At 40.9% G+C, this 27979-nt stretch overlaps 1 protein-coding gene across 2 annotated transcripts; it reads right to left on the bottom strand.

Moving 5' to 3' along the window:
- Window positions 1–47: 47 nt before the first annotated feature.
- On the bottom strand, window positions 48–27978 carry smtnl (smoothelin, like). 2 transcript variants are annotated; one of them, XM_078956514.1, is made up of 10 exons: window positions 27848–27978; window positions 26663–27593; window positions 9394–9463; window positions 8401–8634; window positions 8250–8312; window positions 8095–8152; window positions 7879–8025; window positions 7679–7787; window positions 6645–6796; window positions 48–2993 (listed from the first exon to the last, which is right to left on the bottom strand). In XM_078956514.1, the coding sequence occupies exons 2-10, from the start codon at window positions 27305–27307 to the stop codon at window positions 2867–2869; spliced, it is 1605 nt and encodes a 534-aa protein (XP_078812640.1). In that variant the 5' UTR covers window positions 27308–27593; window positions 27848–27978; the 3' UTR covers window positions 48–2866. The 2 variants fall into 2 exon arrangements, with proteins under 2 accessions (XP_078812640.1, XP_004075831.1); XM_004075783.5 differs by having other exon boundaries at window positions 26663–27596; window positions 27848–27951.
- Window position 27979: the final 1 nt, after the last annotated feature.

Genomic DNA, 27979 nt, shown 5'->3' with positions numbered 1-27979 from the left:
ACTGTGTGAGGTGATTGAGGCGATACTCAGGCACAAAAACAAAAGGATTTTTATTCATATTAAATCTTATTTAAGAAAAACAACATTTTACCAGCAAAAGAGTACAAAAGGATCTTAATTATTATGAAGTGTATTGACTTTTTAAGATTGCGTTGGTTGATATTCCTAAAGTAAACTTTCACTAATTTCGTGAGGGACAATGTTGTCTAATGATTAAACAAAATTATTATTTCCCATCAAAACAATAAAACAGAATTTCATTATTTTTTCAAAAAAGTATTAAAGGGTGGATTTCAATGTATTTATAAAGCTGTTTAAATGTAAAGTTTCACAGCCAGTTTTATTAAATGCAAATTGGGAAAGAAGAGGGACTCAAATTGTACCATTTCTAAAAAATTATTCTTAAAATATTGTTTACATAAGTATTACTTTGATGAACAGTTTATTCTCAAACAGGTTAGTTTGGATTCAAACCAGACCAGCAACTTTTTGGCTCAATGGCCGACAGGGCTCACACTACATACAAAAGAAAAAACGCAACGACATTACCTGCAACACAACGACATACCTGCAACACAATGACATAACCGCAACACAATGACATTACCGCAACACAACGACATAACTGCAACACAACGACCTAACTGCAACACAACGACATAACTGCAACACGACATGACCGCAGCAATAGCATTAACCGCAGCACAACGGAAATGAGGACTTTTTTTTTCCTACCGGCAGAAAAAAAATTATTCAGTTTCAAACTATTCGGTGTGGCAGAGTTTTAGGGCCACCAAAAAAAGTAAAATTACGAGATTTTAAACCGTAAATTTACGAAAAAATTTTTTTTTAAATTTTTAAAAAGATTTTATGAGATTAAAGTGGAGGTGAGCATACAGAGCAGCAGCAGGTGAACGCTACGCAGCAGCAGAGCAGACCGAGTAAACTTAGTTGGATATGAGCTGAATGTTTATTGTAAACATTTCAAATGTTTGAAGCTTATTTGTTCGATTTACGATTTATTAATGTTTTATTTATTGATGGATGGTTTGCAAGATCTCTGCAGCCCGATGAAGCCGTCGCCGACGGCATCGGTGTCCTTGCAGCTGTCCACTTGAATCCTTTATTTCTCCATTAAAGACAAGATCATAACGTCTGTTTGACGCTTCTGTCTGAGGAGCAGCACTTTTTGGGATTGTCAACGTTCTAAAGCTAATATAACAGACTATTTTCATTCATCTTTTTGCTTTATGTTGAAACGGGACGCTTCATCTGCAGGAGGGGGCGTATGTAACACTGTTAACTTCCGCATTGGTGTTCGGATGACAGGTTCATGACGTAAGGTGACAAATGAACTTCAGGTTATGTGAATGAAAAGGAAAATAAAGGCTGCAGCGGTCCTCTACACCCAAACGTGTCTCTGAGCTCCTTATCATATGAAACTCCGCTTTAATGACACCGAACCCCGGAAAGACTGCTACACTAAAAATAATCTGATTTTGAGACGCCAAAAGGTTCAGAATCTCTTTGTTTTTTACACCTATCCGGAAATAAAGCTTCACAAAAGGCTCCACATATTTAATCTTCTGGCTTGGCTCCGATAAACGGAAAACTTTGGTGTGTTTTCCTCGTTAATCTATGACTTTTTCTCGTAAATTTACGAGAAACAAACTCACAAATTTACAAGTTTTTATCTCATAAATTTACGACTTAAAATCTCGTAAATTAAAAAAAAATACAAAGAGCGTTAGATGCAGATGTCACTATGTGGAGAGCTGGGTAAATTTATATTTTTAGACAAACGTATATTTGTAAGAAATTATGTTATCTGGTAAGAAAATATTCTAATCTTGTCCAAATATCACGTAGCTCTCAGGAGCGCCGAATAGTTTGAAACTGAATTGTTGTTTTCCGCCGGTAGGGGAAAAAAAAGTCCTTGTTTCCGTTGTGCTGAAGTTAATGCTATTGCTGCGGTTATGTCGTTGTGTTGCAGGTAATTTCGTTGTGCTTCGGGTAATGCTGTTGCGTTGTTTCTTTTGTATGTAGTGTGAGCCCTGTCGGCCACCGTAGACATCAAACCATAGCATCTGCCTCAGACAGCATACGGTAGTTTTACATAAAATGCTTTCATCACTGACATTTTAAATAACTTTGCATTTTATCTAAGCAAAAGCGGATCTTTGAATAATACCAACATATTATTTTACATCATCAATTAATTTGGTAACTAATTAAGGATTAAATTATTAACATAAATATGTGGGAATAGGTTGTGAGTCTTAACCTCCAAATCAAAGCTATTTTAAAAAGTATTTTTTCTTGTAAAATGTTGGGGGAAAAAAGATCCAATCAGAGTAAAAGAAAAAGTTTCTTTCATCAAAAAGCTACACATTTTCCTTGAAAAGGTGGGGACCACATGCAACACATTTTATTTTTTTATCCTGAAAAAGCACAACATTCTACAGCATATATGGGTGGAAAGTGACGCCTCACATCTTCATATTTTCAGAAACACGTACCAAGTTGAGCATCGTACAATTTTTAGAGACGTCGATGTTGCTTTTCCATAAGTTGCCACATCCGTGTGGCAACCTATATAAAAAAAAATCTAATAAATTCTTCACAATATTCTTATTCTAAAAAAGATAAAAGAAAAAAAGCACTGCTGCGGAGAAACCAGCACTGAGTGCAAAGTCATATATTTCTTCTTGTTCAAACAGGTCCTGTCTATTGTGTGCCTGTCTTGGCTCAGAGTCTTTCCTCTATCAGCAGGTGGCGCCGTTGACCAAGTCTCTCAGTTCTGGACTCCATGACAGTTCAGAGGGTGAGCTGGCTGCCCTCTTTGTCAATGGAAGTTGTCGGAGTGTCACTCAAACTTGCGCAGGTGGTTGTACAGGGACTGGACGTAGGTGAACACACACATGGGGTCGGGTTTGTGGCCCATGATCATCATGTCATCCACCTCAATGAGGCGGTCGCAGCCCGCCTTTGCTCTGGAGATGGAAAGTAAAAAACAGTGGACAGAGTTTTCAGCAGCTGGATCTTTGGTTTTCAAATGTAAAGTTTATCTTTTATTTCAGACTTTAAAAACATGTTTTGCGATTAGAAGCTGCTTAAATGTGCAAAGAATTGTTTTAGTTCAAGAAAGTTGAAAACCGATGGCACAAAAGCAAATTTCCTTATGTTTAACTTGAATGAATGGATGGAAAACTGGCTGTAAACCCAGATCGATTGGTATGAACGGTTTCAACAAACAGTTTTGTGTTAACAGACCTGCTCCGTATTTGTTTCATTTTGTCAGATGAGACACAAAACGAGTAATGCAACACAAAAAGTTGTGTATCTTAATCCTGATAAGTCGGTCCAAATCAAAAACAGTGACCTAAAACAAACATGTTTTGAGTTGAAGAGGTTGCAGAGCAATCGGATGGATGTGATAAGGTATCTATATTTCCTTTTCCCGTAAGTCTGTGATCTCATTAAGAGGTCAGCCTAAAGCTGCTGTCAGTGGATGCAGAGGATTGATTTCCTGCACATGAATATTGTTTTTCACTCAAAGCCGCCTAATCCCACAGCAGTAAACAATTGAAGCGCCCCTAAAGCCTCAGCGTCTCTGAGAGCTCCAGCCGCTGTGTCGTCTGTGCAGAAGTGTGTGGTCGGAACCCTGTTCCAGTGAACGGTAGAGTCAGACTAAAGGAATGCACACCTTTTACTAAATGAGAAACAGAGGAAGGAAAAAAAAACGCAGCAACACATTTGGGCAAATAAGGGAGCAATAAAGCAGTTTTAGTGCCAGCTGGGAAATTAACCACATCATAGTGACTGGAGAAGTATAACTGTGGGCTGCTCCTGCTCACGGATGTGATTGTTGAATATTGAGATATTTAAATTGGTGCCCAACCTCCAATGTTATATTCAAGAGGACTGTAGGAGCCAACCTGTGCCTCTATTGTTTGTTCTGTTGGCGTTGCTATCTTAGGAAACAGGTGCAATCTGTAATTTAAAGGGTGAGTTGGTCTGAAGGGCAAATGGTTTTTCCACAAAGGTAAATAAAAGGTCCTTTCAAGTAAGTACCAACACTGAAGGAATAAAAGGAAAATTAATGCGAAGCCTTTCCATGGATGCCTTGCCTTTGCCTCATTCCGTAGCCTCATGAATCGATTATTTGGGTGACTTTTGTCTGGGTTCTGCTCATTGTCTTTATCAGTACAACTGAGTGTGACGTTACCCACAGAAAATGGTTTACTTCCTCCTCCGGCTAAACCAAATCAATTCATGTTTTCACAACACAAACACAACCAGTCACACGCACATGCGCACACACGCACTCACACACTGAAGGAGGAGGGTTTGGGGAAGAGACAGAGGGAGCTAAAATTGTGTGCCTTGTCTAGGCTACCCCACCTTGGTGGGATACAGCCTTGGTAAATAAAAAAAAATACAACACAAACACTGCCATGTTAGAGACAAAAATCATCAGTAAGCAGTCTGAGTCAGTCTAAATCTGCGTTTCTATGACAACCACTCTCACTAATCAGGAGTGAGCTTGTTGGAAGGCCACACCCCTACCACGGGCGGCCGTTGGGCAGCGGTAGGGCTGTCGACCTATGATCGTAAGATTGCAGGTTCGGTTCCTGCCTTGCACGCCCATGAGTCACAGTGTCCTTGGGCAAGACACTGAACCCCACCTTGCCTCTGGTGAGAGGTTGGCGCCAGTGTTTGGCAGCGGAGCAGCCATCAGTGTGTGAATGTGTGTGTGCATGGGTGAATGGGACTATGACTCTAAAGCGCTTTGGGCCTTCGAAAGAGGGTAGAAAGCGCTGTATAAGTCTATGCCATTTACCATTTATCACTGGAAATCAGGCTACACAAAATCTGTCATTTAATTGATTTGAACGTTGGACATGGAGGCTAGCAGCCACCACCTACATTTATTGACCCATCTAATTGGTCGGTTTATAACTTGCACTACATAAAATATATCAAGAAAAGAGCGATTGTCAAGAACATGTTTAAAATGTAGCAGAGCAAGAATGGCTTTGCTTTGGAGCATGGGGGGAGGGGTACCCCGCTGTCAAAATCAGACCTTATCAGCAACCATCTCTGAGAAACGGCTCCGAAAGGTGGAAACCATTTGCACACATTCAAATCCATCATCCGACAGGAAAACTAATTTTCACAGAAATAAACATGTCGGCACATTCAGCTGAAGGTCAGACGTGTTTGGAGAAACACGTCAAAAAACGGCACACAGACTGGATTTAACACATGTGTTATCAGGCATTTAAGTAAACAACAACTTGAAGCATAAGAGTTTGGTTCTGATGGTTACTTCACACTAAAGTTTATTCAGTTTAAATAGAACACAAACTGAGGGTCACATGACTACATCTGGAAAATCTATAAGAGCTCTGCAGATGACACCAAAGTGAGGACAGTCCCACTGTTAAGGCATGGCAGGGGAAATGTGATGGTTTGAGCTTTGAAGCCACAGCAGTTGCGCAGACCTTGTTTAACAAGTCCCTTTATTAACATTGAAGCTCAGTATAGGTGAGAGTTCTTCAATTAAATCTTGAAACAACTAAAGGCCCGTTCACACCGGGACGAATTTCGCCGGCGATTTTCGCCGACGTTTAACGCCTCGTGACTAAACAAAGGGCACCAATGAGAGTGTGCACACCGATGCGAAAAAACGCCACGCGTCAAAGCGTCAAAAAAAAAAAAACGCCTCTGGTTCGTTTTTTTTTTTCGACGCGTTGCGTAGAAATCTATTCGACCAATGAGAATGCCGCTTTTGCACACGTGTCTGGAGCTTCTGAAGTTACAGTAAAACACAACTTGGGGGCGCTCAAACACAAAACTGCCTTGCTGAGCACACATACCAGCGAAGAAGATAGACGCCAAGTAGCGTCTACACTGCCGCGAAGAAATAATGACGGACATTCTAAAATATTCCCGAACCAAGCACCAGTTGGAGCTACTGGTGCTTGAAATATTCACGTTTTCTTTGTATTATTCTGACAAGCGCGTAAATAATTGCTCTCTTCTTCTGAGTGAAAAGCGACTTTAAGAAGCGTAAAGTTGCGCAGCGCCACCTTGTGTACAGGAGTATTTCTGTTTACATTAAGCGCCATCTAATGTCAGGGAAGGAAATTGCATGTTCGCTCGGCTCATCGTCAGCGAAAATCGCCTGGATGTGAACACAAAAAACGTGGCGAAAAACGCTGGCGAATAACGCCTGGCGAATATTCGTCCCGGTGTGTACGGGCCTTTAGGCTGAAAATGGGAAAAACATCGAGCTTCTGCATCCTCAAGACAGAAACATGAAGTGAAACTGGCACAAAAGATTGAGACAGCAGAAGCTGCAGGAGCCATGTAAAGCAGCGATATTCACAAAGAAAAGCATGCTTTACTGCAGATTATTCTGTCTGGCATCCCTCTGTTGAATCAATAGGGTTCTTACTAATTTATTATTTCTTTGTCTTCTTCTTTAGAATACAATTCACAATGGTAAAAGGATTTCTTAATAAATAAATGCAAAAAAAAAACCTGTGTTAAAACTGGAGCTAATAACTTTGACACAGTTAATTGCAAAAACCGGGAAAAATGTCCTTTTTTCATTTTTTATTGTCTTGATTACTCACTCTGCAGTTGCGAAGGCTAGCTCAAAGTTGTGCCTGCGGTTGGCGGGAGACAGAGAGTTGTAGTCAAACTCTGCAGGGAAGAAGGAGTGAACCAGGGCGCAGAACGCCATCCCATTACTCCAACTGGAGGAGAAGTTCTGGATGTCGATGTTCTGCAGATAAACACAGAGAAAAACCCGATGAAGAGCACAGGCTTCTGCATCAAGAAACAGAGGAAGAACTGATGAATGGAGGAACCAGAAATCCAATCTGCTGTTTGTAATCTCATGAGGTCATCTCCTCGCATGTGTTCAGATGATGGGTAAAACAGACTTCTCACCCTCTTTCCTGCCCTCACTCATCATAATGACGCATGTTTTTGAAACCATGTCATCTCCAGACTCTGCTCTCTGCTCTGAAGTTTGCCTTGAATAGAATTCAACATGTCAAGTGGTCAACTAAACATTTTTTTGACTTGCTTGTGCTGTTGCTGCGTGTTTTAAGAGCCTTGACTTTGCCATGCTTACTGGAGCATAATTCACTCCACATGGAGTGGCTGGCAGGCTGCAGGGAAGGCACAGGTTTCTTGTGCAGTATGCAGGTTTTAGGGGGTTGAAAAAAACTAAAAATTAGTAGGACAGGCCCATGTCTCACCTACTTCATGCTTACTTCAATGTATGTGTTGTATAAGTGTTCACAACGACTTGTTTCCCGCAGCATGCCCGTAGTAAAAAATGAACTTTTTCTCGCTGCGGTTCACAGAACAGTCTATGACCTTGATATTTCATGTGTGTCCCGTATAGGTTTGACCATTTTTCATCTCCAAATATCTGAAATAATTCTAAACATCAACCGCTTCTCCATCTCCAAACATTAATTATTTCAAAGGAAACTGCTGTTCATTTTGAAATAAAATATCTAATTTAACATAATTTTCAAAGTTAACCCCTTTTTAGGAATTGATCACATTTGGTGCAGATCTAGAAAAGTCTTGTCTAAAAGCGGTGTGAGCCAAATGGATGGACAAACTCGTGAACTGTTTTTGGTGTTTTTACCTGGTAGCCGATGGTTTTGGACCGACACCACTCAAGAAGAATCTGTTTGATGGTGCTGGCGCTGGACACTGCAAAACTCTGAGAGCGCTTCAGGCTGGCTGATTTTGGGCTGCTCGAGACAAGGGAAACAGAGCAAAACAGGACGTCTAACAACGCTGTGTCTACACACCAAGTGGATGATGCGCTCCACTCATACTAACCCATTGCTGGTCCCAGAGCTCAGTCTTTCAAAAATGGACCGACGAGCCTGAGCGCCGGCGCTGCGGGGGATGGTCTGGGACCTCACCAGGTCCCTTCTTCTCTCCCCAAGATGGCTGAGGGTCCTGTCGTCGCTGACCTCGTCGTCTCTGCGGTATAAAAACTTGTGAGGAACAGATGCGTTGTGTCGTTGAAGGTGTTCTCCACCGTGCACTCACATGTCCTGTGGTCCTGAAGAAGTCACAGTTTTAGCTGGAGCTGAAAGCGATTTGTCCACTGAAGAGAAGCAACAAAAGCAAACCCGTTCAGTAAAACAGTTTGCATATTTGGGACACGAATCTCAGGCCCAATTCAGAGAAACGTTCTGACTCACTTTGGACTCCCGGAGATCCCAGAGCTCTGGAGGCCGTCGGAGTCCAAGTCTTCATAGACGACACTGACGGCAAGAAGAGACATTAACATTTGGAGGAACGACAAAACCAGCACAAAAAAAGACACAAGTTTTATTCTCATATATTTAGAACCTGCTTGGGTTAAAGCATCCTCTGCAGGCTGGGCTTGGGGGCTGCTGGGACTTGACTGACCCGGAGGGGTGATGTCAGAACCTGGAGAAGACAAGAGTCCAGCAGGACTGCTTGGAGAAGCCTTAACCTCCGCAGTCTTGGTTGTAGCTGTAATGGGAAGGTGGGGCATCCGCGTGGAAACCTGTGCAGCGTGTTCGTGCACAGAATTGGAGGGAGGGGACACCTTCCCCAAAACTGAAAAAAGAACAATAAAAAACGATTTTTCCAAGACAACAAAGGAAAGGATGGATTCTATGATTCTCTTCAAATTTTTGAGAAACTTTCGACTTGATTCTGTTTTTCTAAATTGATGTTAATGGTCATTATTAATGTGGAAATGTCTGACAATTTCAGAAGGAAAGACAAAAAAGAAAGTAGAACAAATGAGATGGGATTTGATCTGAAGTTTTTATTTATCCAATTCAAACTTCTCTGAATTCTAACTCAAATGTTAATTGCTTCCACTTGCATCAACAGAAGTACTGAGTTACTTAAGTCCTAAATACTGAAAAAGAAGAAGGAGAACAGAAAGTGGCTTCACAATGGTTTTTTATTCATTCACCATGTGGATAAAGCGGTGAGTGAAAATGGCTTTGGATGTATTCACTGCCTAAACTCTCAGTCTGAGAATCACATTATTATCAGTAATTTCCTTTCAGAAAAAAAGAACAGCTCGTCCTCTGATAGGTTAAAAAAAAGAGAATGGAACCCCCACCATGAGTCCCGTTCAGTTTACTCTGACACGTTCCCGCTCATGTCAACCTTTCATGTAAACCTCTCCCTTTCTGTTTGCTAATACAGCAGTTTTGAGTCTGTCCTTCTAAAAATGTGAAGAATTTAAGGTCGAGTTGCCCTGAGGTTTATTGAAGTTTACAATGTTGTGTCAGAGAAACTGGATGCACAAACATGTTACTAAAAAATCTGAAACTGTAGGAACACCAAGAGGTGACGTACCCGTGGAAGAGTGTCCGTTCTGTTGGGCTGGAACCTGGTCGACGTCTATCGGGTCGTCTCGCTCAGAACTCTGAAAGACAGATAGAAATAATAAATTAATTCCTGAAGAAGCACTTGAAAACAAGTCTGTGGACAAATAGCAGAGCATTGATAGAGTGGTGACTTTTTCTAATTTAAATCAGAGGTATCTGGAAAGGGTGATCGTGAACCCAGTTCAGTCTTGACCCAGTAAACACTGTTCAGAGTGCCCACAAGGAGGAAGGTGTGTAGATTCCCCAAAATGTGAACATTCCTAAACTGGGCTTGTGTTGTTTTAGTGACGACTGTTGACTGAATATAAGTAGTGGACAGAGTGACCCCTCCCCCTGGCGTTCCAAACAGGAAGTACCCACTGGCTCCAAGAAGCCAAAATCCCATAGACTTCCATTGAGAAATAAACAGCTATTACTCTGTCATTCTATTTGTGAGAATAACCATTCTTGCTCGGTGGTGTCCGTATTGTGAAAAACTGAGAACTGAATTGACTTAATTTGGTTGGAGCAGAAAGTAAACCCTCTTCCATGAATGACGTCAAACTTGCTCGGGTCCAGTTCTCTGATACAAACAATGGCGTTAACCTGCTGACAGCAGCATCTTTGTGTTCAGCTGTTTGTTTATTCTCCTTCATGATAAGATCTGAGGTCTTTTAAGGAGGCACTTCTGTCACCATCTGTCTCAGAGAGGAGAGACTTTCCAGAAGTCCATCCAGTTCTGAGAGTTCACATGTTACTGTCATACCATCAGTGTCCCTGGCTCATGTTTCGTTATTTTTAAGGCCCCATCTCTTTCCTGTCTCCGCGGTCAGCATGACCTCGCAGCAGAGGCTTCCTTTCCTCCAACTGGATTCAATCAGCCTCATGGGACAGCCTAATCGCATCCGGAGGAGATGCCTCAGTCTCTCTGCACACCCCGCAGGCTGTGATCCGAGCAGCCATTTTCCACCCGGCCTAATGACCGCAACACCCCCAGCACGGGACACCAGCAATGAGGTCAACAGTAAAAGCTGAGCAGATTTTCTCTAGCAATCACTTTCTTATCAGTTTCCAAAGCCAGATAAGCAAAAACCAGCACGTCTTCATGTGCCCCATGCATGTTTTTTAGGCTGCCATGTTGGACAAACTCAGGAAACAAAACAAAAATGAACATTTGATTCTGTGTTTAGTGTTTTTTGAGTCAAACCAAGCAGTCAAAATAACGAAAAACTTCCTAAAGTGAAATCCTAGTCTGGAGAAAGTCATTTGGAGGCTCATTCACATCCACATGCTGCTTCAGGAGTTTTACCTCGACACAAGAAAGCAGCAAGAGGGGTAAAAGCTTTCACCACCTTTTTCACAAAGTTACTTAAGGATGTGTGTTAAAAGACGTTTTTTACAGCTTTGTCTTGATAAGTAAAATAAATTCTTTATTTATCTGAATATTCCGTCAGGAGGAGACGGACATTTTCAGAATCAAACAATCACCACAGGATCTGCTCCTCACACGTGTGCGCACACGCCACGCTGCGCTCGCTTGAGGAAACTGCTGGGACTGTAAATGTGTGTTTGACTGAGCTCATCATCCAGGAATGCTGGGGGGCTCACATGTGTTAGGATTCTGCATATACATCTGTGCGTGCGTGTGCAGCGCTGATATATTTAATGAGGGATTCCTGCAGAAGATACTGTGTAGGGCAGAGGGGTTTGAAGTGTTTCATACAGCAGACGTGAAAATGGTCCACAGCAGGAGGAGGAGGAGTCAAATTGCAGAACGATTGCCTGCATGTCACCCTCTTTACAGTCAGATGATCAGTTTTGGTCTGAGATGTGATAACAGAGACTCCAATGCCATCACAAGGCTCTACTTGCTGGCAGAACATTCTGCTGATGTCTCCTCCACCCTGTCCATATGGCGTTGGCCTGCACGTCGCCTCCATGATGTTTATCAGGCAGTAAATAGAAACAGCATCTCTTTAGTGGGTCACTGATAAAGCCATTCATCAGCATTTGGGGTCAGAGAGTGTTCAGGGAGCCTTCAAAGGCAGAGCTTCTCTCTTAGGTCAGTGCTGAATTTAGCAGCCAACACACGCATAGATATTTTATATGCAGAGGACATGAAAACATATTTGCACCAACGCAGAGAGGCAGCTTCTCCCAACCGTCCCCAACACGCCCCAAACTCTTTTTCATGCAGAATTTAGAAACTTTGTTAGGGTGGACGCTCCTTTGTTGGTGTGATTTTTAGTGATCTGCAGCCTTTCACATCTCCTTCCTTCTTCCTAAAGCTCTTTCTAAAGACCGGAGCTCAGAAAGGACTGTCATCAGAGAGTTGTCAATGCAGCAAAGAGGAACTTTATAAAGAAATAAAGAAATAATAATAATAATAATAATAATAATGGATTGGATTTATCTGCGCTTTTCAAGACACTCAAAGCGCTTACATTGTGTCCATTTTTCATTCACTCCTCATTCATACTTGGTGACGGTAAGCTATGGTTGTAGCCACAGCTGCCCTGGGGCAGACTGACAGAGGCATGGCTGCCATTTCGCGCCTACGGCCCCTCTGACCATCACCGGGATCATTCATGCTCATTCACACACCAGTGGAGCCACACTGGAGTCAAGGAGGGTGAAATGTCTTGCCCAAGGACACAACAACACTTGGCTGGTGGGAGCGGGGATCGAACCGCCAACCCTTCGGTCATTGGACGACCTGCTCAACCACCTGAGCCACTGTCGCCCTATACTCAATACCAAAAACACAATTTTCATTGGAGTAGGTCTTTAATGGACATTTAAGTGGTATTAATTTGGTACTTTTGTTCTACCTACTGGGTGACCTACATGGTAATTGCTATGTATTTTTGTGGTTCTATTTATTACTACTTTAGTGGTACAACCTAGGTATTCTTATATATTTTACATACTGGGTGTTCATGTGTTCTGTTATGTGTCTCTTGTTTGGTAGGAGTCTTCTATTTCTCTGTTTATGTGTCTCTTAGCACATGTTAGGACACAACAAGGACACTTCTAGTAGTTTATCTGGAATTTACCTGTTACTTTGCTGTATGTTTCATGGTATTTACCATATGTAACAAGATTATAGGTAAACAGAAATGACCCTTGAAGTACACATAAGAAGTGCCCAGAATTTACTTTCAACTTATTAAGTAAATTTTTACACATTTCATGGTACTCACCGTATGTAAGACGATATGTGTTTACATTGTACTTACGTTATTGTGTTTTTCATGGTACTTACTATTAGTGAGAAGAGAGTATAAAAAAACAGAAAGTACCATTTAAGGAATGGTTAATTTACATGTTATGCTATAGTGTGTTTCATGGTACTTATTATTTGTAAGAAGGTAGTGAGTACACAGAAAGTACTAACCCTAACCCAATAAAACTGGAGTGTAAACGAACAATTATACTGTATTACATGTTACTTGCAGAAATAAAAACTAGGTATGTTCACATTGGTATTACGTGGTATATACTCTTTAAGTAAATTATAAAAGTTTTTCATCCAAATGCATCTTAATGAATACATCAGAGTTGTGTTATTGTAGTATTTCATAGGAAGTGACCTCATTATGTTATGTAGATTTATTATTCTCAGAATTAAGTTGTTTTTTCTTTATTCTTATAGCTCCCAGCCACCAGACAGGCCCTAATGCAGCTAAAGGTCAGGCATTTTTGAGGCAGGTTTTTGTGTCATTTATGCACAAGGAGGAGGAATTTTTGTAACAACCCTCACAAATGAACTCTTTCAAGGTTGTGCACAATTCTTCAGATCATAAACATGTTTGGTCCACTTTCCTGTCATTAAATTTTGTGCAGACAAAAGTTCTCATAAACCCAAATTTTCGGCTTTTCTGGTTGTTTATGTTTAAATACTATGTTTGGTAAATACAAATAAAAGTTGCCTTAAATATTCTCTGCCAGTGTATTACTTATGAGCGAAGAACTATAAGAATAAATGCACAAATAGAGAGCAAGAGCCGGAAAAGTTTCAAATCCTTCATGACCAGAGAGTGGTCACAAAGAACGAGGAAAACCTGTGTTCATACAGACAAACATTTGCTGTAAAAATAATCAGCTTCAGCCGTCTGACCTCAAAGTGTTTTCATGTTTTTCCGTTTTCTTCATCAAGCTGACATCAAGAACTGACAACATCACAATGAAAAGCAGTTTAAAGTCGCTTTTTTCTGGGTTTTCAGTTAGTTACTGAATGAGCCACTATGATGTCATTTAGATCCTTATGTAATGTGACTTACGATAATTAGATTTACATCATTTTGGGGGTTGACCCGCGTAAAGTAAGGCTAATGCGAGTTGCCCACTCCTTTGACGTACGGGTGACGCTGTCGTATGGTGTCCTTACCCAACACTCTAGTTGTTATTTAGGTACACAAACTGGCTCCTTACTGACTGCCCACAAATGATGCATGCATGGGGTATGCACGTGATACGTAAGTGCCCATAGGGTGCCAGTAGAATGGCCACACAAACTTCACTCTTTTTGTCTAATTTCTTAATTTCTAATGGACTCCTTGCAAAGTCAGCAGGATTTGAAAACCTAACTTCAGAGACTGAAGATCTGAAGATCTCCTGAACATCACTGACCCATACGGCCACTGAATGCCATAAGGTCCCATCAAGCTCTAAGGGAGCAGCAGCAGACAAGACAAGCAGACAAGCCCAGAATTTCTGACTGAGAGTCTGGATTTTTGGTCAAACTGGTTGTAAATTCCAACATTTACCTCAGAAGTGTTGTATATTTGTTTATAGAGTTGTTTTTACATTATTCCCATTCTAGTGACAGTTTTTGTTAGCTGTCTGTGATTGCTGTGATGACTTTTGGAAAACGGAGTGACTTTAGTGTTTCTGTTGGCACCTCCATGAGCGTTTCTTCTGTTTGCTTTGTGAAATCACTCGACTTTCCAACCCAGCAGGAGAATTTTCCATGTTATCAAAGCCAATCCTCCATCAACAAGCTTCCTCTGCTGTGACTGACAGACTGTTTGACGAGCGTCTAAACATCCAATCAGAGACTGAATCCATCCAATGAGTTCAGACAGAATCTCCAGCACCCCTCCTTCCATCTGTGCCACCCACCCTCCCCTAAAACTGATCCGCAAAGTACCCTGAGGGCACGAATCCAGAACCCTGCAGCTGAAACACGCTGACCGTTCCCACGGTGGAGCCAGCTGACGCAGTCCAGGAGTGGAGTTACAATCCCTCAGCTCCTGCAGACGACTGCCAGGAAGGCCGCCTCCTTCCAGAGGGCAGCCAGGTTGATGGTCACAGCGACCATGAACACGTTTCCATGGAGACGAGAACACGGCCCTTTGTCTGGAAGTCATTAGGGGAACCAGGGGGAGCCAGGGAGTGGCTGCATACTTGAGCTGAAGCCCCGGTATGGTGCAAATACACACACACAATGAAGATACACACATATACACACACACACACACCTACGCACACACATGAACATGGACACACACACATAAAAACACACACACACAAACATTAACACAGACGCACATAAACACACACACTCAACAAACATATAAACACTAATACACATGGACACACACACAGGCACAACAAACATACCCCCCCCCCACACACACACACACACCTGGTCACACATGCACATGTGCACACACACACACAGTTACTCTTTCCCAAACTGCGCTTCTTTGTAAATTTTCTCACTTTGGGACAAATCAACAATCATTTTATTTTATCTTTTTTTAATTCTGTCTTAATTTTAAATCTGAATAGTAAATGGTGTTTGCTTGAATAGCATTTTACTGTCTTCGTTGAAGGCCCAAAGCGCTTTATAGTCCCAGTCCCATTAACCCATACACGCACACATTTACACATTGATGCCGGCTCCACTGTAACACCCGAACCTGCGACCTTTCAATTAGAGGTCGAACGCTCTACATCTGTACCATGGCCGAATAACTGTTTCTGGGTTTCCATTGTAAAATTAATCCTTAAGCATAACACAGAGATGCGGCAGAGTGGCATGAACATTATGTAGTTGTTCTTAAACTTTAATCCTTTAACAGTGAAGATGTGGCCCGTGACACCTAGATAACACACTCTCACTAACAAAACATAACTTTTTGGACGTTTACCGGTATGTGATCAGCGTGAATCAGCTGATTTTGACGCAGACAAAAGCGGCTTTTCGTATCAACTGAATGGATATGCAAAGCCGAGGACAACCTAAAGATCACTGTCATAGAAAGAAGCAGCAGTTTAGTTTCAGCGACAATTTTTCCTCTGCTACAAGTTTAAATAGTAAAATCAATAGGAAAAGGTATTGTGGGTAGAAAAGTCCAAAACCATGTTTCTAACAGAATGTTCGAATAATTCCAGTTAACCGTCTCACAGATACTGAGTTCCACAAAATAATAAAAGACAGGAAAAAAAAAATCTTTAAACTTTGTGGCCTTCACTTGTAATGCGGCGATAGGATCGTACCATTGTGTCTGGCATTTTTCTAAAGGTATTCCTGCATTAAGGAGATGATTATTTTTTTCTGGCTCACTGACCTGCTGTGAATCAGTCTGACATCTGAGCTCAGTCACACTTTGTCTTTTGCTGCCAGTTTAAGTCCTTTCTTGGGCAGAAAGAATGTAGACCTGTGTCTTTTCTGATTTTCTAGCATTTATCCATGGAGTCAGGTAAGCTCTGGGCTTCAGTAACCATATGTGCAACTGCCTCTGAGGTATGAATACAATGCAGGTTTTTTATCTTTAATGAACCAAAACACAACCATCAAGATTAATCAAATTTGCAGAGTTTGGAGAAATTGAGAAAGTTGTATAATCCCCTTCAGGGATTAAAACAGTTTTTACTGCTTGAGAATGGAAAAAGTGTTCCTTCTGTTTGTGCACACACACTCCAAGCTCGCTTTTGTAGATTACTCTTCTCTGACTCATCACTAAAGACAGACTGTGTGTAACAGGCTTCAGTTTGCACGTGTAAACCCTCACCCTACGACATTTCCATCAACCTGATCTCACACTGTGACAAAACCAAAACAGTGCAGGCTGCAATGGTTGCTGTTGAAACGTGCAAGCCTTTGAGCAGAGGTAAGGAAGAGATAAAATCAGGCTGGAGTTGTGTAATGTTACTGGAAGACAGAGCAAAAAGCAGTTCCAGAGTGGAAATTTGTACCAAAACACTGAAAAGTTAGATTATCTAACAGCTCACATGAAAACAGGAGGGGTTTTAAGGTCAAATCAGAAATGTGTAAAGGTTCAGCTCCTTTGAGAGAGTTTAAGTTTGGTGTGTGGTACAGATGCTTGGGAGCCGGTTTAGCTCGTGCTGGTTTGCGGCGCCTGCCGTCCGTGAAACCAGGGTTCGACTCCGGGCTGCTCCCTGTTCCCTTCTCTAGCTCTGCCGGTTCCAAGCCCGGTTTGAGAAGGTTGCGTCAGGAAGGGCATCCGGCGTAAAACATTGCCAAATCTACCATGCGACTTGTTCGCTGTGGCGACCCCTGATGGGAGAAGCCGAAAGAGGAAGAAGAAGAAGAAGTGTGGTACAGATGCTCCTCTAAATGGAGATCTTCTTTCTTCTGACTGTTGCCTCTTTTTTATGTAAAGACTTCATAATAAAAGCCATTTATTCGGTAGAATCTCTGTACATGACAAACTGAAGGAAATTAAAAAATGACACAAAACATCCTAAACAAAGACTAAAATGTAGTTTTTGTGAAGCCTTAGTAATGGATCTATTCCTGTTTACTGTTTTTCAGACTTCACCATAACGTGAAAGTGAACAAATTATCTATCAAGAACAAATACATGACATGGGGGAGGTTTTGGGCAGTAAATCTAACTCACCTATTCTCCCTGTGGGGCCGTGGACACCCCACTGACCCGCCTCCACTAATCTGATCAGCCCATCAACTAATTAGCCGACACCAAAGGAATGCGTTGTGTCGGTTGCAGTGAAGTGGCATGCAGGGGTGGGGTCAGGAAGAAAAAATGAAATGAAATGAAGAAAAATGAAAGTGAGTTTCCAAACGAGAAAGTAGAGCAACGTCATGCGACGGCTCAGTGAACCTCTGAACAGAAAAATTATGTTTGCATTGACCATTGCCTCTATATGAAATCTGACTGAGTGAGAAAATATTCTTAATGTTGAACTTTGCTGCTTGCTTCACCAGAACTCAACACTTAAATAAAAAAGGTGATGGAGGCCAAAATCCTCTTTAGCCTATTGGAAGGTTTTTTTCATCGCAAAATAGAGTTTATTAGTCTGTTAACACCTCCAAACTGTTATCATTAATGTTATGACGTAGTGTCCGTCCCTGACTTCTAAACCTGCATCACGTAGTGGTTAAACAAACATTACATGACAGTTGATAAGGACACACAAATCCTATCTTCAGTTTCTGTGCATAAAATACTAAAACTTAGCAACAACAATAACACTAAACTGCATAGATCACCATGGATTCATTCCAATTTGCAGATTATTTTTTTTAATTTAGTTTGACCGAATAAGAATATAACAACAACAATTAATTTTTCTGTTAACTTTCTTTGTAAATGTGGGCATTAAAGCTGAAACAACGCCATTCTAGCACTGTGGAAGATCGTCCTGCAGGTGGTTTCTAAAGCCTGTAGCTCTAATGCAGTCTGCTCACACATAAAGTTTGAAGAGAGGCCTGATAATCAGATAAATTCTTCCAGAACCACCAGAGCCAGGGACTTTTCTGGATTGGGAAAACTAGTTTGTAGTTTTGTCTCAAATCCAGACACAGACCAAACAGCACCTTCACCAGTGTTGGAAATGATTCGTGAAAACTCTGTTTACATTGCTTTTTTCTGTTATTACAATCCTAAACACTAGGTGGCAGCAGAGATTCTTTTGCTGTAGCTGGAGCTGGTGTAGCATTTACAGAACATTCCTAATAAATACAGGCAAAACATTTGATCAACAAGGGTGTGATGTTTGCAGCTCGAAAAGAACTTTGTTTCTTTGCTGAAAAAATGAAGTGTTTCACATGGATTTATGTGGTGTTACATGTCAGTGTTTAAAAAAAGACCACTTTAAAGCTAGAGATCTTGTGGAGTCAACATCATCATATCTAGCAAATGCTGCTGATTTTGGAAGGTAAATTCTATCAGATCTGAAAATAGAAGAGTTCACATGAAGACATTTTCAATACTTAAACCCGAGAAATTGGTTTCAGATTCCCCAAAATATAGATGAGACTGACACCAACATAGATTGCTGCTACAGAGAATCATGTTGTGTCCCACGTGCCGTGATGGAGGGTCTGTTAACTCAAAGCAGTGGATTAAGGAAATACATTAATCATTAAGGAAAACTACCTTTTTACATTTTTTGTTTCACATTAATATGCAGAGAAGCTGCCGATTTCTTTTTCTTAGTTTCTCCCCGGGAAGCTGCAAATCCCAACAGGTTTATCTATAATCTCTACACTTCAGTGAGTCTCAGTGATGCATAGGATCCCAAAATAAAGCTCTCTGCTGTTTGAACTGTAACCGTCTACTTTGTTTACACAATTGATTATGTGCCTGTTTGAGTTGGCATGACAATACTGCTTTAGAAAAAGAAAGCAAATGAAAATGATAGAATAATTTTAGCAGATTTAACAGATAAAACAATTTTTATTCCCATAGTCTAATCCCAGATAACTCCTTCAAAATAAAAGAATATCTGGGTCTAGAGCAGTTTTAGGAGAAAAGATGAAGGTATTAGGATTGTTTAATAAAAACACATGAATTAATGAAGTATGTCATATGGACTCAAAAAGAGGTGACCAAATATTGCTAAATTATTTCCACATATTACAGATTATAATTTAAAAGCAATTGTTTAAAAAATATGTATTACTTCTCGGTTTCTTTCTTTGTAATATCTGTGGAAAATCTGAAAGTAACTATTTTACATTTAAAGGAATGTCATATTTCATAATGTTTACTTATAATGTCTTATAATGTCTGGAGACATAACAGCGAAGAGAACTATAAACTCTGTTTTAACCCAGAAGAACAGCTGTTAATCAGCATTAGAAGGAATACCAACCTTGGACATTCGACAGAATATGGACCATTTTTTTTATTTCACAGCATTACCTTATCATAGTTAAAAAATAGCTTTTGATGCTTGATCAATTTATGCTGTGAAGATTTTTAAAACAGTGTTATGTCTATTTTATTAATATAGTATTATTTTTAATCATATACATGACTTGTGTAATTAACATAATCTGCATATATTTTAGATTACTGATCAGCATTTGCCATGTTGATTTCTAGATTTTCTATTTTTTACATAATAAGTATTTCATCTTTGTCATGTGCTTTTTTGATACATTAGGATTCTTAATTCTGTCTAGTAAAAACTAGGAACCGGATGATGATAAATCATGTAATAAAATGGTTACGGAAGAACAGGGGTGGGATTATATAAATTCACTTCCTTCCACTTCCTTTCAAGCAATATTTAATTAATGTCTAATTATCCTACGTTTGATACATCATTGTATGAACGTATAACTGATGATTGTTGTTGTGTATTATTCTTATTTGATTGCTCGAAATAAACCATTTCAAATCAAAATCAAATCAAAAATAATATAGTATATATTTTAGTAAAGAGGAAGCACAAAAAACATTGAGAAACCTCTCTCATATTTAGCCAGTTTAGTTCATAGAAAATAAAATATAGGACATCTACTTTAAAAAAATGGGGAAGAATTGAGATCAAGCAGAGAAGCTTAGGTCTGTGTGTCTCAGAGAGACTTAAATAAATTCTGCTTAATATGGGAAAACTAAAACTGTGAGGATTGTGCTCCTAGATTTGGTTTTGTCAGGGATTCTTCTTTAGTTTAGATCTGTTTAGAGTTGTCACCTGTTAGTCACACCTGCGTGGTCAGAGTTGTAGATTATCCACAGCTGTCTGTATTTCTGTAAATGATTCAGTATTTCAGTGTCGGGTTTTCGGTTCTTCATTGTCAGGTCATCTGTTTTGTCATCTTTTTGTATCTCCATAGGGGTTGCCGTGTTCAAGTTTAGTTATCAAATGGAGTTTCTGCCACCAGGCCCAGTCACTTGCATTTTGGATTTATCCCAACAGTTTCTGGTAAAAAAAACCCCAAACAGATAGACATTGCTTTTGAGGAGAGACAGGATGAGACACACGTGTTAGGAACACTGAAATGAAAATGTTTGGGACTGTGAAGTCTGATGGGAAATTTTTCTCAATGGTTTAAATCTACATGCATACAAAAAATAGCTTAGGAACAATGGAAATGCAGACGATTTCATGTATTTTGCTGCTTCCAACAAAAGCCTTTAGGGCTGTCAGTCTGTGGCAAAGACAGCAACTCAGACTTCAGTTGCACTTCAGTCTCACATTTTTAGGACTTGAGGTTTTGGACTTGTGAACAATCTTTGTTAGCAGATTGTAATATTTTAATTCGAGAGCTTTCACCTTTAACAATAAATGCCTCTGTTTTATAAGCTTTTGCTTTGGGGAATCCAGAAACTCCAACTACCTGTTTGTTTGTTTTAATCCACACCAGCTTTTTGAAGTCATTTCAGGACAATTTGGAACAATTAAATCTTCATTTTAGCAACCTGTTTTGAGACTTTAGGCTCGACTTGAAAAACGAACTATATCTAATAACTGGAGTGAGTGAGTGAGTGAGTGAGTGAGTGAGTGAGTGAGTGTGATGTCACCCATAGAAAATGGTTTACTTCCACCTCCAACCAAATGAAGTCAATTCAGACGCCTTTTCTCTACGATATTGACGCTGCCATGTTGGAGCCAGAGAACGTCAGTCAGTAAACAGTGATTGGTCTGAGTCGGTCATTATCTTATAACAACCCCTCTACCCAATCATGAGTGAGCTTGTTGCAAGGCCAAGCCCCTACTACTTGAAAGTGGACTACATGAAATCTGTCAATCAAACTTTTTGAACATTGGATTTGGAGGCCAGCAGGCTCCACCTACTTCTTTTGAGGCATCTAATTGGTCAGTTTATAACTTGATTAACTTGAATTACAGAAAAATATAAAAAACGAGGATTCTCAAGAACATGTTAAAAAAAAAATGTAGCCGAACAATAACGGTTAGTCTGACCAATATAATGACTGTGTAATAGTTATTGGATTTATCTATAGAAGTCTATGGGGATTTAGCTTTTAACCAGTGGGTACCGTACTTCCTGTTTGGAATGCCAGGGGGAAGGATCATTGAGTCCAGCTCTCGTATCATTTGAATCTGCAGGTTAAAAAATGAGTCACTGGTTTATGGTTTCTACTTGAAGATGTTTCCTCAAAGAATCCTGAAGAACATCCTCAGACACATTTATGAGAAGCAGATGAGGAACGGGAAGGACCTTCTTTTTCTTTAATAGCGCCCCTCACAGATCTGAGCCACAGGTGTGAGATGAACTCAACCTCGCTGAAGTGCTACAGGTGCGCCCTGGCTGTGAATTATGCTAGTAGGTGTGTTCATCTACTCACAAAACAGCTGGAGAGTGTGTTGGTGGACCCAGGCCTATAAAGTCAAATTAGGTTGAACTGGTGCAGTTATGAATGCCTGCAGTGTGTGTTATTTGCCTATCAGACCTGTTTGAACAGAGAACTGTAATATATGTTCATCAACTTCCTCATTTCTTCCTGACATAGGAATAAAACTGCAATGATTTCCAGCAGAAATCGGTTGGGGAAAAGGTGCAGCAAACCTTTGTGGGTGGGGGATATTTGGCGAAGCCGTGTTCAGATAATACCGGGGGATCTCCCACAGCTGAGACCCCGGGAAACAAAGGTGCTCTTGTGCTGTTTCTGCTCTGACCACATGATTTCACAGCAGATAACATTCCTCACCTCACATAGTTTAGTAATAACAGATCCACGAGGAACAGACATTTGCATAATGAGAGCGAGTACCTTCACGCACTCAGACTATTTTAACATCTAACTCTGATGAAATTAGCCGTATTTGAGCAAAAACTGTGAAAGAAAGTAGAAACTTTTTTTTTTTTAATAAAAGTGAACATGTAATCCTCTTTGACACAAGGACACACACAGCAGCAATAAATGCCAATTTGGTCTTTTGCGTAAACTATTTACATTTTTCCTGCACCTGCAAGGCCTTTTCCATTTTAATAGAAATAATTTTGCATGAAATGAAAAAAAAAAAGCTGGATGAATAAAAACTCTTCCTGTCAAGCTGCACCCGTTCCAAAACGCTGGAGGAATTCCTGTTCCATCTTTAAAAAAAATGGTAAAAGTTGCCTTTGGTTTCTGATTTTAAATGAATGAAAACTTTATTAATCCCAACAAGGAGAAACAAGTGAACAAAAGGAAAAAGTTTTTGTGTTTTACAGCCCGATGGTAAGATCAGCCTGATCCCGTGATCTAACACCCACTCTTTATGCTTAAGACTAATCCAATATTCTGCTCTGAGAATCAGATGATCAGTTAAGTTGTATAAACTTACTTTAACTAACAGAATGAAATGGTGACGCTTTGTGACTTCCAATTCAGACCATTGATCCAGTCATAGTGTGTGTGTCATATCACCACACACAGTACACGACTGTATGATATTAACCATATATTAACCATATAGTTAACCTTTTAACACCTTGTGCTGGAATGAACTCTGTAAAGTTGAGAAATTTTTATGCAATTGGCTTAAATCAACTGATTTCCTTGCAGTAAAAAGCACTGTTATGTAGCACTTTATGTAAGTAATGTGTTGCATATCGGTGCAAAACTGAATCAGAATCATTTGATTGACGTTGATCGTGTTGGGATGTGTCAAAAAAACACGTGTTATTTAGATGTCGCCACATCTCTGGGGTTAAAAAATGTCCACCCTAGAATGTTTCTTCTGCTTTAGACTTTACCATAAATTTATAACGTGTCTTTCCTAATCATCCAACATTCATTAATGAGAAGCTCCACTGACTGCAAAAGAATTCTAAAGTGCCTGGACTGTCAAAATGCACAAATGGCCAAATAAAAACCTCGAACCGTAAAACAAAGCAGTTGAAAAAATAACCCAAAAATGGGGAAAAAATGCAGCTCTGCAGTTCCTATGTAACAATTATGCTGTGTTTTTTCTGAATATATGAAATAACTTGATTTGAAGGAAGATCTCGACTTTATCTGAAGATCTTTGTCATTTGAAAGACGCCACGTTTTTTTCATCTTGTGTTGGCTGATGGTTGAATTTGATGGTTTTGAATTTGACGTGAATGAGACATGTGTTTTCTTTAAAACTTAAACTCTTCACAATTAAAGCACCTATGATCTTTCTGTATAGACGAAGAACAGACGTGGAGGTTGAAGAGTCACTGTAAACATTGGAGAGTAGATGCAGTGTGCAGCAATATGGAAGTTCATGTCCGCCAGGAGATCACCACCTACTCACAATGAAGCCATGGGGACCAGTGCAGCTTTAATGCAAATCAGGAAGTTGAGTTTTGCTCATTTTTGTTCGTACAAAAACTCTTTTAACCTCCTCTCGCTTGAGAATTTGTCATCATTAAGTTCTTTTCCTGACACGCCTCCTGGTTGCATCACATGTTGAGGCGTGAGTCACTAAGTGTCTTTAAGTTAGAAACTTGTGGAGGAATTATGTTTTACTCACTTAAAGAAGTCAATGGAAGCCAATAAACACCTCATATGTTTAATTTTCATGAAATAAACCCACTTGTGAACTTTTCCCTTCCCTTGAAAGATTATGAATTCCAGAAAAAATCAAACACTGTCCATCGCCTGAGGATTGTATGGTTTAAAAAATAACACAGAGTGATAGAATACGGTGTGCAATCAAACTATTTACAAAGATGGGACAGAACTTTCTGTCTTCCATGGTGAAGAAAGGTGCCAGGAAAACCAGATCTAAGTTCAGAGATTCAGTAACTGGAGGAGCCAGATGATTCTCATTTAGGATTCATTTAAAGCAAAGCAAGAGAGTAAAGGGAACCAGCAACAGAAATCCGTCCTAACTGAGGATCGTGAAGCACGTGATGTGCAATAAAACTTAAAACCAAGAGAGTGAGCAGTAAAAGTGACTCAAGCCGTCACCACCAGCTCACATTACCACAAGAAACCTCAGAATTCATCATCAGCTTTGAATCATCTTCACAATCCAGAAAAACTCATTCTTCTGGAAAAGCTCTGTGTCTGACTTTATTTTAACAGCTCAAAGAATTTCACTAGAACCCATGAAGTTTTTCTCATGTTGAAGTGAAACTGAGTTTCTGAGCTGGATCCTGAGCAGAACTGCTGCATCAGGGGCTCTCAGGTCCAAAGAACCAAGCTAACCTCACTCCCAGGAGGCCTTTCAGCTCGTGCCCTCATAGTTCATCAAACCTTCAGCCTCCTGGAGGAGGTTTATTGTGAAACCGCAGTGACAGCCAGCATGACACATCCACAGCAGAGCCTCAGTCACATTCTCTGTCTGCCTGCTTACAGTCGCAGGCGTCCAGGATCACATCTCTGGTTTAATTTTGCTAAATTCCAACCATATTTCAAGGCACTCTTATTGATTGTATATTCTTGTTTTAATGACTGATGCACTTTTTATTTGGCTGCAAATTAATTTGCTATATTTCACATTTTCAACATCTGAATGATCCACTTTTTTCTTTTTTTTGTGTGACAATTACATAGTAAAAAAAGCAAGCTGTGTTGTATTGCCCACCCTTGCCGCCCCCTTTTGATCAGCCCTCAATGGATGAGCAGCTGCTACACGCTGCTCACTCTTCGTTCCGTCCTCTCCCTCCCCGGTCAGAGCTGCATTTGACAAATTCATTTTAACGCTTGTGCTATCCTGGGCACTTCAACATTGGGAGTGGGGTCATCTAGACCCACTAGACAGTGTGCTGAACCTTTTTTCTTCAATGATTTGTGAAATTCACTGGTGTCCATGGATTACATGAAATCTTTCCACATTTATCCACCTTTGTCATGGTAGGGAGAACACGTCAATGTAAGGGTGGGGTCATCTAAGATAACACAAGGGTTACATGAAAATCACCCTTTTCAAAATGGCGACTTTTCCGCTGCTTTGGTCTCCATAGCAACCATTTTACTTTTTTGTCGCTTGGAGAGGGCCAACGGGTCTGTGTGATTTTTAGAAGAATCTGCAGAAGTAAATTTTTGGATTTCCTTGGCAACTGAGGTTTTTGTCAACCGCACCCACATTCCTAACATGTTTATTTTGTATGTTATATTGTTTTGTTCAGCTTGAGCCAATGATGCCCATATTAAATGTTTACCATATTTTGGTAAGAAATAAGCTAACAACAGCGGAACACCAGTTTTGCAAGCTCACCAAGCTAACGCTGTTAAAAATCTACAGAGATTAAAACCAACACATTTTCCCAGTTACCTTCCCAATGATGCTCGAGGAGTTAGATTTTCGAAAATGTTCGAAATTTCTGGGAAGGTCTACAAAACTTAGAATGGGATTGTACATTGAACATAGTGGAGTCTGTGTAAAATTTTGTAAAGATCACTTAAAAACAAAATCGAAAGTAAAAACTTTCACGCTTTACAACCAAAATGTCCACCTGGCCAAGTAGGTCCTGTGGCCATCCCATAATATTTTCAAAACTTCATTTGAATATTCCAGACGTGTGTTTTAGTTTCGTAAGTGGATTTTGCGAAAAAAATTTTAGCCCCATAAGTGATTTTGGCCCTGTTCATTATTTTTGATGTTTTCGCCCGCTGTGATGTCATCATTTTTTGAGGCAGGTTTTCCCTCTGGCCAAAGTTCATTTGCACCAGTTACCTGGTGTGTGCAGATTTTGGTGAGTTTCTGACTTCGTGGTCAGTCCAGAATTGCTACAGGACAGAATAACAATCTTCTATGAGAGTGCTTCACAACTAAGTGCCTGATGAGTCCAACACCAAAGGTCAGACCCTCACTTTACCATACAGTGACCCACATTTCTAACAGCATCTCGTGAACTTTGCTGAGGAAGTTCATTGGAGGAAGATGTACCTGAGATGGATTCAATAATAAAGTAATAAAGTTAAAACCAAGTTTGGGAGCAATTCTTTCAAAAGTGATTTAAAGCAACATTTTCAGGCTTAATCCAAATGAAAACTTTGTGCTAGTTTAAATGAATGCAAAGTAGAACCCTGATGCTTCATGAGGAGCATCATTGTCTCCGTGTGGATCCATGTGTTATGCATGCAGACATGTAGGAGTCTACTCACGTTGGCCTTGCTGGACACGGCAAAGATGGCTCGGCTGGAGAAGCGAGTGATAGAGGGGCTGCTGCTGGACCCGGGGCTGAGGAGCATAGAGCAGCCTCTGTACCCAGCAGGGGGGCTGCTGGAAGTGGGGGAGGAGGATAACATGGAAGGTGAAGATGAAAGGCCTGGCTGAGGGTGGTTGTATATCTGCGTTTGGCTGCCCAAAGCAGAGGTCTGCACGTGGAGCTGTTTCTGAGCCTTCCCACAGATCCCATCCTTTGCGTTGTGATGGTTCTCTGAGTGGTTGAGAGCATCCCCCCTGTGGTTCTGACCATTGTTACTGTTTAATAAGGTACGGCTGTCGCTCATGAAGCCGCTCAGCTGCTCCACTTGTCTGGTGAGAGCGTCCAGCTGGCTCCGGAGCTGCCGGTTCTCCTGCTGCAGCTGAGCTACAGCACGACCCAGTGGACCGCTCAGGTTGGCCGTCTCTTCCCAGCGACGCTCCATGCCGAGCTTAAAACTGCTGACATCCGCCTGGATCTCCCTGATGGCCTCCCGGAGAGTGTTTTCGTAACGGGCCAGAGCCTCACACACAGTTTCCCCCTCTGGGGAGGGACAGCGGGGGAGACATGCATCCCCCATCTGATCCAGGGCCGGGCCTTCCATCAGCACAGCTGCTGCCACTGGTGACCTTTGCCTAACGTCTTTGACTGGGAATCACCGGCCACTGAAGAATGTCTTCAATCAGCGTGCTTAGGGTCTTGCTGGAGGGGGTGGGGGCTGACGGACAGGGCCTGAGAGGTGAGGGGGGGTGGGGGTAAAGGTCTGGTCTATGTTAGATCCAATCCTGGACGTCTGTCTGACATTTGAGGTCCTGGGCTGCGTCTTCTTCAGTGCTTTTCAAGAACCAACACGTTCTGCTGAAGATCGAACTGTTAACCCACCAAAAGACCTGCTGAAGACCAGACGGAGAGTCACTCATTAAGGACATTTTGAACAGTAAAACACTTTGCCATCAATCTTTTTTGTAAAACAAGACGATAAATCAAGATTCCTGCACATTAAATGAAGCTTGAGAATCAGGTCTGCAGCACCACAGTGACAGCAGTAAATGCAGCAACCACCTCCTCCAGGCAGATTGGCTTTCCTTTCTGCTCTGCAGCTCAGCAGTGAGGTAATGCGCTCCCACAGCTGCAGGAAACCTACCTCCGCTCTCGGGTGAAGCCCACCAGCGTTCCCTCAGACAGCTGTGGAGAAGTGTCTGCCGCAGAGCTTTAACTTTCACTCTGATCACTCCTCTCCAGCCCAATGGAGGGAGGAGAAAGGGAGGTGTCAGGA

This window comes from Oryzias latipes, chromosome 13 (assembly GCF_053564925.1).
Source record: "Oryzias latipes strain Hd-rR chromosome 13, Olatipes_Hd-rR_3.1".
In the NCBI taxonomy this organism is placed as follows: domain Eukaryota; kingdom Metazoa; phylum Chordata; class Actinopteri; order Beloniformes; family Adrianichthyidae; genus Oryzias; species Oryzias latipes.
Note: the sequence above shows the minus strand (reverse complement) of the source record. Positions and strands in the feature narration are given on the sequence as shown.